The 14,193-nt window shown below is 36.4% G+C and overlaps 1 protein-coding gene across 1 annotated transcript; it reads right to left on the bottom strand.

Annotated features, from left to right (window-relative positions):
* Positions 1 to 6,128: 6,128 nt before the first annotated feature.
* On the bottom strand, positions 6,129 to 13,392 carry LOC106001752 (vomeronasal type-2 receptor 116-like). Its single transcript, XM_013036741.1, is given in 6 exon segments — positions 6,129 to 6,698; positions 6,700 to 7,052; positions 8,506 to 8,620; positions 9,565 to 9,792; positions 10,925 to 11,731; positions 13,291 to 13,392. Coding segments are annotated over 6 exon segments (2,175 nt in total).
* Between the last annotated feature and the right edge of the window lie 801 nt (positions 13,393 to 14,193).

Genomic DNA, 14,193 nt, shown 5'->3' with positions numbered 1-14,193 from the left:
TGGGTATCCATGAGTGAAATATTAAATCTAGACTCTATATTTTTAAAATAAAAATTAATCAATTCTTTTTAAAACAATTTTTCTTTTCTTTTTGTCGGTTTTGAGGCTTGAACTCAGGGCCAGGGAGCTTTCCTTGACCTCTTCTGTGCAAGGCTAGCAATGTACCACTTTGAGCCTCAGCTTGTTTCCTTATTAGTCTTAATAGAGCTTTGCAAGTAATAGAGAAAATGAAGGAAACCATACTTACAGAAGTGACTTAAATAGAATTTAAATAGCTCATAAAATAATAGCAAGAATTAAGCTCTGCTTTTGGCTAAGTGGTAGAATCCTTTGTCTCATTTGACAGGCCCTAAATACCACACCTAGCACTGGAAATGTAAACTAGCTGTCATTGCATCGAATTGAAAACCTTCAGCACAATGAAAGAAATGGTGACATAGACAAACAAATAGTTAAACATCTTGCTAGCTATTTATCTCACAGAGGACAGATAGCATAGTGGAAAACAATTCTAAAACTTAAATAGCAGTTAAAAATGCAATCAATTGCTTCAAAAATTGTATGAATGGAAATCAGTACGGAAAAAAATTTTCAACAATTTCCACAATCAGGACACCCACTGTTACCCATCAACCCTGAAAGAAATTGTAGTTTTGGGGATTATATATAAAAATTAAAGACTGGAGAGTCTTCAAAAAATGAAAAATAACTTAACTAGTCACTTATGCCTGTAATCCAAGCTGTACTGAACAGAAGTTGAGAGCCAAGACCCTGCATCAAAGCCACCTGCTGCAGAAAGTCCCTGACACTCTTTATCTCAGGTTAACCAACAAAAAGATAAGAGCAGATATGAAAAGCTCAAGTGATAGAGTTTCATCTTTGACAGAAAATTCCATTCAAGAGTTCAAAGCAAGTGAATGACCAGTGGCTTGTTCCTGGGTACTTGAGAAAGGTGAAAATAAGCAGAAGAAATTAGAAATAAGGGAGAGAAAAAAGGATGTGTGACAAGTTATGAAACATTGTCATAAAATGTGTTTGAATAAAACATTAAAATACATATCTAAGGGTTCATTTTCATGACATCACATTATCTGACTTTTTCTGCTTGACTCATACATATACTAGATATTGCAAATAAGGGAAACCATGGGACCTATGTTTCTTTGGGCCTGGCTTACTTCACTTAATATAATTTTTTCCAAGTTTTTCCATTTCCTAACAAATGTGGCAATGTCATTCTTTCTGATGGAGGCATAGAATTCCATTGTGTATATATACCACATTTTCTGGATCCATTCATCTACTGAGGGGCATCTGGGTTGGTTCCATATCTTAGCTATGGTAAATAATGCTGCAATGAACATAGTTGTGCTGGTAGCTTTAGTGTGGTCTTGTTTGTAAACATTTGGGTAAATGCCCAAAAGTGGGATTGCTGGGTCATAGGGGAGCTCTGTGTGAAGTCTTTTGAGGAACCTCCATACTGCTTTCCAAAGTGGTTGAACAAGTTTACATTCCCACCAACAATGAAGTAAGGTTCCTTTTTGTCCACATCCCCTCCAGCATCTGTTGTTGTTAGAGTTCTTGATTTTTGCCGTTCTAACTGGAGTGAGGTGGTATCTCAATGTTGTTTTGATTTGCATTTCTTTTATGGCTAGGGATGTTGAACATTTCTTCATGTGTCTATTGGCCATCCTTCTTTCTTCTTCAGAGAATTTTCTCTTTAAGTCTTTCGCCCACTTATTTATTGGGCAGTTGTTTCTTTGAGGATTTGTTGTTGGGGGGTTTAATTTTTTGAGTTCCAAGTATATTTTAGATATGAGACCCTTGTCTGTTGTATGGCTAGTAAAGATCTTCTCCCAATCCGTGGGCTTTCTGTTGATCTTGCTAGCTATGTCATTTGCCCTGCAGAAGCTCTGCAACTTTATGCAGTCCCATTTGTCCAACCTTTCTTTGATTTGTTGTGTTTCCGGGTCTCTATTCAAGAAATTTTGGCCTGAGCCAAGGAGACCTAGGGTTTCTCCTATTCCATGCTGTAATGTTTTCAGAGTGTCTGCTTTGACTTCAAGGTCTTTGATCCATTTGGAGTTGATTCTATTACCATATAAGTTGATGCTATGCTAAATGAATTCTAAGACATGGACACAAGAGGTTTTTCTTTGTTGTTGTTTTTTAATGTATTATGTAATTTTTTGTTTCTTTTGTATGTTCTTCTCCCTATGGAATATGCACTGTTTTCTCTGTATTTAATTTTGGTACTCTGGTATTGTATATACATATATTTGAGTTAGGGAAGGGAACAACAGAATTATGAGACAAAGGACAAGGGAGGGACCAATGCAAAGGGGAGAGGGAAAGTAGGAGACGGAGAAAAATGAGGGAAGGGGTAACACATTTGGTAAGAAACATACTTATTTTCTTACTATGTAACTGTAACCCCCTGTACATCACCTTGACAATAAAAAAAAAGTTTGCTCCAAAAAGAGAAGAGAGATGGTATTTTTCCAACTCGAATTAGATTGATTTTTAAATTTTATGTTTTGTATTATTTTAAATTTGTACTTGTTCATATAGGTAAGCTAGATTATATTATGTTAGTTTTATATGGGCACCTAACATCTTTTGACCGAATGAGCCTTTGCCAATTACTTTTCTATTTCCTCTAAAAATTTAACTGATCTTCATAGCCTCCATTATTTTCTTTTCATTCATGTGTATGGAACTCCCTAATAATTGACAGAATATATTTAAACCCATTGAAAGCAACAAAAAGTCAGATAAAACATACACCATATTATTCCCAATACCACATAACACATACACAAACAACACATACACACACACACACACACACACACACACACACACACAGACACCAGGAAGATTGGGTCCAAATCTATCCTGCTTCCTAGGAATAAAATTTGTAATACAAAAGGAAAAAATTTCATTTTTCTACATTTTTCTTCTTTCATTCTTCTTTCTTCTGTCATTCTATTTATCCAAGAGCTATCTTTTTTTGTGCTATTAACTTTCTGGTTGCCTGGTATCCATCCATTCTTTCTTCAACACATCAGTCCATCCACAGGTACATTCTTTTTCTTTCTTCATTTAACAGAAAAAAAACAAGTGTTGTGTAAGTTTACTGGTATCCCAACTAAGAAGAAATTAGCAAGGAATACAAATTATTAGGCAAAAACACTAAAATCTATGTTATCCCTACAACTTCATATCACACAATAAGGGTCAAAATTTTACTCAGCAATGTAAATTCAAACCTATTACTGAAATTCATAAACTAAATAAAGAAGACATAGGTCCTATGGTTTCCCTTATTTGTCATAACTAGTATATGTCTGAGACAAGCAGAAAAGTTCAAAAACTATGTATATATGAACATATAAGATGATATTCAGTGAAATGAACCCCAAGATAGGGACATAAGTGTTTTTTTCTTCCTTTCTATTGTTTTTAACATATTTAAAAGGTACCATGTGATTTTTTTTATTGCTTTGTATGTCCCTCCTCCACAGTATAACCCCTCTCTTCACTGTATTTGATGTTGGTATAATTTGGGGAGTGGAAGGGAACAAAGCAAATGTTTAAATAGGGATACAGGTTGACCCATTGTAACATTGAGATGTTCAATAATGAACTTAACAATTAATGCTGGGAGGGGGAGTATATTTGTGCAAGTGGGTGGGGAGGGATGGTAGGGGAAAACAAAGGAGGAGGCAACAATGCTTGATAAAAAATGTGCTCATTTGGGCTGGGAAGGTGGCTCAGTGGTAGAGCGCTTGCCTTGCATGTCTGAGGCCCTGGGTTCTATTCCTCAGCACCACATAAGCAAAAAGAAAAAAAAGCAGGAAGTGGTGCTGTGGCTCAAGTGGTAGAGTGCTAGCCTGGAGCTGAAGAGCTGAAGAACAGCACCCAGCCCAGAGTTCAGGCCCCATGACTGGACCCAAAAAAAAAATGTGCTCATTACCTTGCTCATGTTACTGTAAACCATCTGTACAGTATTTCACAATAAAAACATAAAAAAACAAAGAAGTCAAAAACTCGATAGAAACTGAAGAATATTTTGGATATATCGTGATTAACATGGTAAACATGTTGGAAATGTATTACATTTTCATTTGTTAAAAAGCATGTCCTCTTAGCATCAGGTTATATAGTCATATGTAATAGCTTTTTACCTCTTCTGCTTTAGGGACACGAGGTTTTATCTTTGTCGCTGTTCTTAATGTGCTATGTGATTTTTGGTTTCTTTTGTAATTCTCCCCTATGTACAACCCCTGTTGTCATTGTATTTGATTCTGGTGCCCTGCATCTTATATAAACATTTTTTTCTAATTTGTGGAGGGAAAGGGAAATAGAAAAATGCTTAAATAAGGATACAGGATGACACATTGTAACAATGAAATGTATAAGGCAATATGTTGAAAACAAACTTTACAACTTTGTGGGGAGGAGGGAGGAGTTGGGGATGAGGAAACAAAAGGATGGTAGGAGACACATAAAGGAGGGTGTAACAATGCTCAATAGGAATTGGACTCATTACCTTGCTCATGTAACTGTAACCCCTCTGTACACTATCTTTAAAATACAATATATATTAAAAATTAAAAAGCATACCCTCAACAAAAGAATATGCACATAACATATTTTGCAATGCCATGTTATGTTTTCAACTAAAATACACATAATAGAAAACCATAGTCAATTGCATAGTTATATCTTTATTAGAAATGTAAGTGTGAGAAGAGTTTCAAAGTCAGCCTGGGCAGTAAAGTCAATGAGACTCTTCTTTGCAATTAAATAACAAAAATGTAGAAATAGAAGTTCAACTGGGGAAGCAGTATTGAGTGACAAAGGCAAGGGGCAGTTTAAGCCCTGAATTGAAGCATGCATAAATAATTTTAATTAATATCAGAAGAAATGCATTATGAACTGTAGAAGAGACAGGAAACAGGTAAGTTGTGCCCATATACCTTAAATATGCCTTAAATATGTAAACATGTGAAAATAGTATAGAAGCTAGTATATCAATCTATTTGCAATAATAACTAGTGCTTTCCTGAGCAAATTAAGAGTTTGAAAAGTGACAGATAAAATGTTGATGTATCAACAGATTGTACGAAGTGAAAACATCATAAGAAATAATATTAGATACTTTATCATTCAAACTTTTATGAATCAAAGTAATAAAGAGTGATTCAACAACAATAAAATTAAAAAGTATATCTAGGCATGAAGGAATAAAATATCATGCATTAGACATATTCATATTAAAATTCAAAAAAATCTTATACATTGTAATCTTAAAAATAAGCATATTTTTCTAATGTGTATAGTCATTCTTAAAGTTATTGAGGGTAATAGTGCAAGAGAGAAGAAGAGGAGATGGAGAGAGACAAAGAGAAAGAGACAGACATAGAGAAAGGTCTCACAAAAGACCTTCAGAATTATTGCAAAAAGTGAATGTGTGAGTAGAAATGTACAAGTATTGAATCAAACATTCTCCAAGGATGATATTAAAAGATGAAAATTTGTGAAGAGGAAAATATTAATAAAATAAATTAGAGGACTTTACAAAATTGTGGTGTGCAAAGAGGAAATTAATATACTTAAAAATTTGGAAAAGTGATTGAAAGACAACAGAGAAGACACTAAGAAGAGGAGATGGTAGAATTAAGCCCTGATTAAATTGGAAGAATAAAAATATAAAAAGAGGGCTGGGAAGGTGGCTCAGTGGTAGAGCTCTTGCCTTGCATGCATGAGGCCCTGTGTTCTATTCCTCAGCACCACATATGCAAGAAGACAAAGCTGAAAGTTGTACTGTGGCTCAAGTGATAGAGCACTAGCCTTGAGCTGAAGAGCTGAGGGACTGTGCCCAGGTCCAGAGTTCAGTCCCCATGACTGGATCCAAATGTATATATATATATATATATATATATATAATATCAATTTAAATAATGATCAACACCTCTTGTGACTAAAATTACTACAAAAATGCGCAATAGGTCCTAACACATTGAAATTTAAAAAAATCCATAATGCTTATTAAAAGAAGGGAAAATTACTGTGAATTTAAATCAGAACTTCTGTATACTAATAAAAAAATAAGTTTAATCTTAAGAATGCCTGTTTCTCCTACGATGCTTTTCATTCCTGAAACCATGGAGAGAATTTTTGTTTGGCATTACTAAGATGATGTAGCCCTTTGGGACAAAAATGCAGCCTAGGAGCCCTGCAGCAGAGGCCAAGATGGAGAAGACCTCAACAGCCACCAGGACCATCCACTTGGCACTGTGGTAAACAGGCAGGAAGGTGAGCCACACACTGGAGAATACCAGCATGCTGAAGTTCAGGAACTTGGCTTCATTGAAGGTGTCAGGCAGTTTTCTGGCCAGAAAAGCTACAGTGTAGCTGGCCAAGGCCAGGAATCCCAGGTATCCCAGGACAAAATAGAAGGCATTCAGAAAGCCCTTCTTTCACAGGATGATGACATGGGCATGTTCAGAGTGTGCATCTGTGTCAACGAAGGGAGGAGAGGTTCCCAAACAGAGTCCACAGAGAGTCACCTGGATGAGTGTGCAGATGGGGATGATGAAGTTAGGAGCCCCTGATACCAGCAGCCACCTTATTTCTCTCCCAGGGGAAGTGGCCTTGAAGGCCAGAACCACAATCACAGTTTTGGCCAAACACGGTGGAAACAGCCACAGTGAACACAACCCCAAATGTGATCTGCTGCAAGATGCATGTGACTATGTTTGGTCGTCCAAGAAAGAGCAAAGAAGAGAGGAAACAGAAGATGAGAGAGATGAGCAAGTTGTAGCTGAGAGCCCAGTTATTGGCCTTAACAATGGCAGTGTCTTGGTGTTTGAAAAACATCCCAAGAACAGCAACAGTGAGCATAGAGAAGCAAAGAGCTATGCAGGCTAGAGCCATGCCCAAGGGATCTCCAAAAGCCAGGAATCTTGCAACTCTCAGGAGGCACTGATTTCTCTGTGTGTTGGCATATTGATGATCTTCACACCTCACACAATGCTCCTTATCTATTGAGACGTGTACACTATGGTAAGTTCTTGTTATGAATTTCTTTTTCTTCACACAATTTAGGAAAATTTTCACTTACAGGTAATTCTGAAATGTCAGCATTTACTATCATACAATTATTAGCAATAACTAGTATATGTCTAATACAAGCAGAAAAGGTAAAAAGTTATGTACATATGACCATATAAGATGATGTTAAGCGAAATGAACCCCAAGACTGGGATACAAGTGGGTTTTTCCTTGCTTGCTATTGTTTTTAATGTACTATGTAATTTTTTTGTTTCTTTTGTATGTTCCTGCCCCATGGTATAATCCTTGTTTGTATGTAATTGATTCCAGTGCCCTGCATCTTGTTTATACACTTTTCTGATTTGGAGAGGGGAATGGATAAAACAAAATGCTTAAAGACAGATACAGGTTGACCCATTGTAACAATGAGATGTACAAGGCACTATGTTGAAAATGAACTTTACAACTTCGGCTGGGGGAATGGGGGTAGCGGGAGTAGTTGGGGAGGTAGGAAGGAAGGGATGATAGGGGAAAATCAAAAGAGGAGGCAACAATGCTAGATAGGAAATGTACTCCTTACCTTACTCATGTAACTATAACCCATCTGTACAATATTTTCACAATAATAAACATATAAAAATAAAAGTATATGTTCTTTTCTAAACTGTTTCTCAGTTCCCTGTTTTTCTTCATTTGGGATTTTTTATTCAACCTTTTCTTCCTTCAGTGACTATCACATGTATTGATAATATGACAGTTGGGATATTATAATATTAAAACAACAATGTTCTACAGTTTCACTCTTAGTAACAGAATGGTGTGGAGTTCTGCAATCCTATTGATAATTGTAATCATATAGATTACAATTTCCAGCATGTCTCTGTAAAACATGCACTTATCCCCATGGTCCATTACCCTTGAATTCATCACATTTTTTTTGTGTCACCTGCTCACCTGTTAAACAGTGGGAACAGAGTGACCACTCTTGGACACTCTAAAGTCATGCTTAATTCTTAAACTAACTCCACCTTTCTGGGCATTTTCCTTATGCCTAGACCAGTTCTGGGCATTGAGAAATTAAGATATGCCAAGTCTCATATGTTTATGTAGGTAAAATGTAACCTTTAAGATGAACATTGTCCTTAATAAGACTATGTTTAATTTCATGTTAGAATTTACACTTGTCCTAATGATTAGTGATAAGAAGGATTCTTTGAGATTACTTTCACTGCAATAGACTAGAAAATATTACTGAATATATAATCCAAATCCATGACTTTTCATATTTCAACAAGCAATACCACCATTTGTAAAAATCAAATTATGAACAGAGAGAAGGAAAACAGGCATGGTAATCCCAATATACAACTTTGGAATTGACTTGTTTGGGTTTGAGGAAACCTAGGGAGAGATGAGTAATTGCTTCAAAATTCTTGGACCTACTTGTCCCATTAGCAATTTCATTCTCTGGGCAAGGTGTACAATCAAAGCAACAGGCAGCCTTTCCCTCCTGAGGAGATTTCCTGAATCCAGGATCACAGCTCTCACTACAGACAGAGTGAGGATTATGAAGAAAATCAATGATGTGTCAGAAAATGTTCAGACTTACACCTAACATTTCACAAAGTCCATTTTTGAATTGATGGATTATTAAACATAATGTTCCTTTGCAGGCAAGTGCAGTTGATTAATTAAATTCTGTTATAGAGCCCATATTCCATGATTCACAAAGACATATTGGCTACAACCTTGATTTCTAGCCTGTTGAGTTATAGCAAAGAATGGGATCTTTAAAAAGTGGAAAGTTGTGGTGAGAAAGTAATATCTAGTGTACAGCCCTAACGGGTTTTCTTGAATTCATGTCATTGTATCTTGTCTCCTATTCATCTCTGACATGGAGAAGAGAAGAAGGAAGACCTCCTTTTTATAGTATTGTGGGAACCCCAGGCCCATGGTATCTTCCTCTTCGTTTTCCAGTGGCCATGAGGTGGGAATATTTTCACAGGTACCTTCAAGCATGGTACCATCACCAAAGATTGTTAAGTAGCACATCAATTAACCCTTGAGTGAACCACCTCAGAAAGGAGCAAAATAAATTTTAAACCACATAAATGATTCCTCAGGTACTTTATCACAATGCTAGAAACCCACTGAGCAAAATTTAATTTATAGCTTATGACAGTATTTGAAATCAACATTGAGAAACCCAATTTATTGTTTTGAACTCAAGGTATGGGCACTGTATTTTGGCTGTTCTTGCTTAAGGTTAGCAAACCACTACTTGAGTCACAGTTATACCCGAGAATTTGGGGTTAATTGGAGGTGACAGTCCCACAGATTACCCTGTGTATGCTGACATTAAACCATGATATTCACATCGCAGCTATCTGAATAGCTAGGATTATGGGAGAAAATTTCTGGAACTCAAGCAGGTATACATTTGAAGAGAGACTTTTGCTTATTTGTGTGTTATTAAAATTATCAGGATTAGATCCAACCCACCTCTGTAGTTTCAATGGCCCACTCTACCATATTTTCAGACAAAGACAGTTGATTGCCATGTGGAGCATAGGGAGAAAACATTCCTACTTTCACAGCAAGTTCCAGCCCTTCTGGAAAATTCCAAATGTTCAGAATGTCATACACTGGCTCCAATTTCCTTTTCTCATCCAAAATCACTTGATCTCCCCTGGGATTTTGAAACTGGATGCTCTTCAGTAAAGGGTGCAACTAAAAGAGAGACATCATCTTATGGTGAAGTACATCCCAGAGTTAAAACAGAAAACCTAAACTAAGAAAAGCTACTGATTGCCTTTTAATGTCTAATTCTAAATCCTTGAATAACACAGAAGAAAACGTATGGAGGAATAAAAATAATCTTTTTGAAAAATAACCTTTCCTGTTCACTCAGAAAAGGAGCAGAAGGGCTTTTTTCAAGAGAAACCATTTTGCTATAGCTTGCCCCAACAACTACTTTATGAATATCTATAGTTTAGGTTGCAAAATTTTTAATACCAAATGTTGAATGAATCTAAGTCACTTATGAAAAATATGAATAATTCTGCTCAGCTGGTCATCCTTTGATATGACTGAAGGAATTCATAGGGAAAAACTGAATTTATAGTTTTCAAAGTACTAGCTATTGACATGTTGAGATTATTGGTAACTACAGGAATTAACAAGAAGTATGCTGGTGGCTCAAGAATGTTTTCCTTGCTAGTCAAGGGGCACAGAGCAGTCTATCTCACTATGAAGCCAGCTGGGACAGAAAAGCCCTTGAAAAACTTGTTCCCATAAACTATTCAGAAGATGCTGGAAGTAGTGCTATGCTTGAGTGGTTGTGCAGTAACCTTGAGCACAAATAGACTTAGGGACATAGCCCATGTCGTGAGTTCAATCCCTTAAACAGACAAAACATGTATTGAAATACAGCATATATTTTATCCATGTTACTGGATGTTGTTTCCCTAAGAGCATACGCACACATGTACACTGTTCCTCATAGACCTTTAAACATAAAGCATTTCCTAGGGTTTTGAAAAGCACCTGAAATATTTAATTTTTTAACATTAATCTATATTTATTCAATTTTGTGTTTACAATAGTTTCTGTTAATAAAAAGGAGAAAGCTTAGTATTTGAGACAATTGCTTCCAATACAAATATATATATGTATATATATTCATTACTAGTAGCAACCAAGATATCTATGACATGTTTACCAACACATATTTGAATGTCTGTGTATATACACAAACATGCATACTTACAGAAATAATTAATTTCCTACAGTAAAAAAAAAAAAAACCCTCTAGAAAGTGTCATTCCTCAGCGTGTGTTCCCTCTAACACAGAAGACATTACCTGTACTGGGGAAGGCACTGTTTCTTTTCTATTTCCAAGTGCTTGAACTTCTGTTTGGTGAAGAAGCAGCTCATGGAGAGCCTGGGCCACAGAGTACACAGCATTGTATACATTGTAATTGTCTCTAGACATAGTCATGTCAAAAATATGCCCAGGCAACCAATCCAAGGAAGCATCATGAGCACAATTGTCCCATGTCACACAGTCAGACTCAGAATCTGAGCAATTAAATGACAGAAACCACAGCTTTGCAAGAACAAAGTCTTCAGGGTATTTGGAAGGATGAATTGCCTTGACAAAGTCTGAAAATCCAGAAACATCTGCATAATGGTGTGTAAAAATAAGATGTACATGCAATGAGCCTAGCATGAAATATTTCCTTTTCAGTGTGAAATCCCACTGTGAGTTCATGATACAAACTTTGCCTTTTATGAGTAGTTGCTCCATACCTAACATTAAAGCTTTTAGTGAATCTTGATCACCATATATAATGAGAACACTTGCTGAAGCTTCATTTATGTCGTTGTAATTTCCCATGATATTGTATAAATGTTGCAGGTCTTGGCTTGAGATCACTACCTCATAGGCCACACAAAGTCTGTTCTTGGCCATCTCTTCTTTTAATTCATCAAGAACTGACACATTATTCTCATTTTGTGAGGTCATCAGTCCCACCCAGTTCCACCTGAAGTGAAGCAGTAAGGACACTATAGCAGTGATTATTAAGGTGTCTTTTTTGGCCATCTGATAGAGAGCAGAAAACTTGTTATGGTCACTCAAGGACTGATCAAAGGAACCAATGGTAAACTAAAGGGAAAGAAGTTGAATGATACATGAATGAGAAGATTGCCATGCATTACAATCTCTGAAGTATGTTAAGAATCAGTTGATAGAAGGTAGATTTTGATATAATTTTTGAAAAATAATTTAATTGTTTTTAATTGTACAACATATGAATTCATTTGTAAAGTGTTTCTTGATCTTTGCAACTATTTCTATCAACTTCACATCTATATCAATCCCACCCACTTGGTGACTTTCCTAATTCAATTTTCACATGTGTCCATTGACTATATTATGTTTGTTTTCCCAACCATCCATTCTGTAATCATCTGCCTTTCTTTCTTAACACCTGCCTCACTAAGTCAAGATATGCTGGTTTTCTGGTATTCATTTCTGGTATCACTAGATTAGGAAAATTACAGCATAGAGTTCCACCCGTATGTATACCATACTTTACTCACATAAATCATCTATTTATGTAAGTGTCTATGTGTGTTCTTATTTATTTCCATATTACATATTCATATTTTAGATCTAATTTTCACAGATGGGAGAACACATTGATCCCTTCTCATTGTGAGCCAGACGTACTTCATTCAACATGATAGCTTGCATGTGGGTGTGTGTGTGTGTGCACATGCCAGTTAAGGGGCACCAACTAATGGCCTCTTGCATTTCTTTGGCTTTTACCCTCAAGACTTGGGCTGTATCTCTTGACTCATTCATTTTGTTCTCTTTTCTAGTGAATTGGAGATACATGTTTCCTGAGTTGCTAAGATTACAAGTGTGAGCCATCAATACCCTGCTCAATATTTCTTCACACTGCAAAGTCATAATGTAGATTCTGATTTATTAAAGAAAATTACTGATAAACTTAAAAAAACATCAAATACAGTGAAAGCAAGGGTAATACTGTGGGCGAGAGATATACAAAGCAACAAATATTATGTTAGATGTGATGTGTTAGAAACAATTGCATGAAAGAAAAAAACATTTGAATACATATTTTAGGGTTCATTTCCCTAATATCACCTTATCTAACTTTTCTGCTCGACTCAGTGGAGGGAAGGGGAAAAACAAATCGTTTAAATAGGGATACAGGTGGACGCATTGCAACAATGAGATGTACAAGTTGTTATGTCAAAAAAGAACTTTACAGCTTTGGTGCGGGGCGGGGAGGGGGGCTGGGGGTGGGAGTGGTAGAATTGGGTGAGGGATGGGGGGAGGATGGGAAGGGATGGGAAGGGGAAACAAAGGAGGAGGCTACAATGCTTGATAAGAAATGTACTCATTATCTTGCCCATGTAATTGTCACCCCTCTGTACAGAATTTTCACAATAAAAAAACTTAAAACAATAAATTATCCATTTTTCTGTTTGAACTCTTCTATTTTATTTTCCAAACAATGAATGTACATATATAGATATTTAGATAGATAGATAGATTCCCCTTTCTTTGAGTACTTACTCTTTGATCCCGCAAAATTTGATAGCTTTATAAGTCCAGTCTCTTCCTATCATTTTCTGGTAACACCTGAAATGGCACCAAATTAGGCATTTTTTATCTCTTTCTATACTTCCTACCCTCAACTGTGGATATCTGTAGAGTCCCAGCAATGTCCCAATCTGGTCAGATGTTATTGCTGATGGTCCTGTAAGTACTGCTATAGACCTTCTGTCTCTCATTCAGGAGTAGTTTGGACTCTCGTACTTCCCAAAGAGCCAAATGAAGGGATTCAGAAACCAAGGCCAACCTCTGAATTGAACATCATAGATATCGAACCCCAGAGTCCAGTTGTGTAAAAGAGAAGGGTTTTTGTTGATCTGCTCAATAGCAAAAGCCAAGGCCAAAACAAGCTGATAATCCTTTAAGATCCTGCATAATGAGCATAGAAATTGAGTCATTTTTTCCAAACATAACTTTGATGGTTTGAATACTTGCTTCTTGCCAATGAATATATTAAAACACTATCCCCAGTTGGGATGGAACGCTAATGTAACGTCTTATGGTTGTATATAGAATTAGGTAAGGATATGAAGGCAATTTTTCCATGAATGATATTGAGAAATGTATTTTTAAGCCATGAGAGAGAGAGAGCTTTCCTCCCCCCCATTATCACATGAACCCCAACAAAAACATGTTGTCTGTTGGATTAGGTTTTGGTGAGACTGCAAATATTTTTTTGCCTTTATCATAGGGCAATTAGGTCCACCTGTGTGAAAAATAAATCTTGTGTTTTGAGTCACTACATTTATATTATGTACTTATATGACAGGCCAGTATAATGAATGAACAATTTAAGAGCAACTTTCAGAAGCAAAGGGTTGTTTTTGCCAATTGTGGGGCTTGAATTCCGGGCCAAGGTGCTGTCCCTCAGCTTCTTAGCTCAAGGTTAGCACTCTTCACTTGAACCAGAGCAGCACTTCTGGTCTTTTCTTTTTATTCAGTGCTGAGGAATTGAACCCAGGGCCACATGCATGCAAGGC

Source organism: Dipodomys ordii, unplaced genomic scaffold, assembly GCF_000151885.1.
Source record: "Dipodomys ordii isolate 6190 unplaced genomic scaffold, Dord_2.0 Scaffold397, whole genome shotgun sequence".
NCBI lineage: Eukaryota > Metazoa > Chordata > Mammalia > Rodentia > Heteromyidae > Dipodomys > Dipodomys ordii.
The sequence above is the reverse complement of the archived record's forward strand: the minus strand, read 5'-3'. Positions and strand labels throughout refer to the sequence as shown.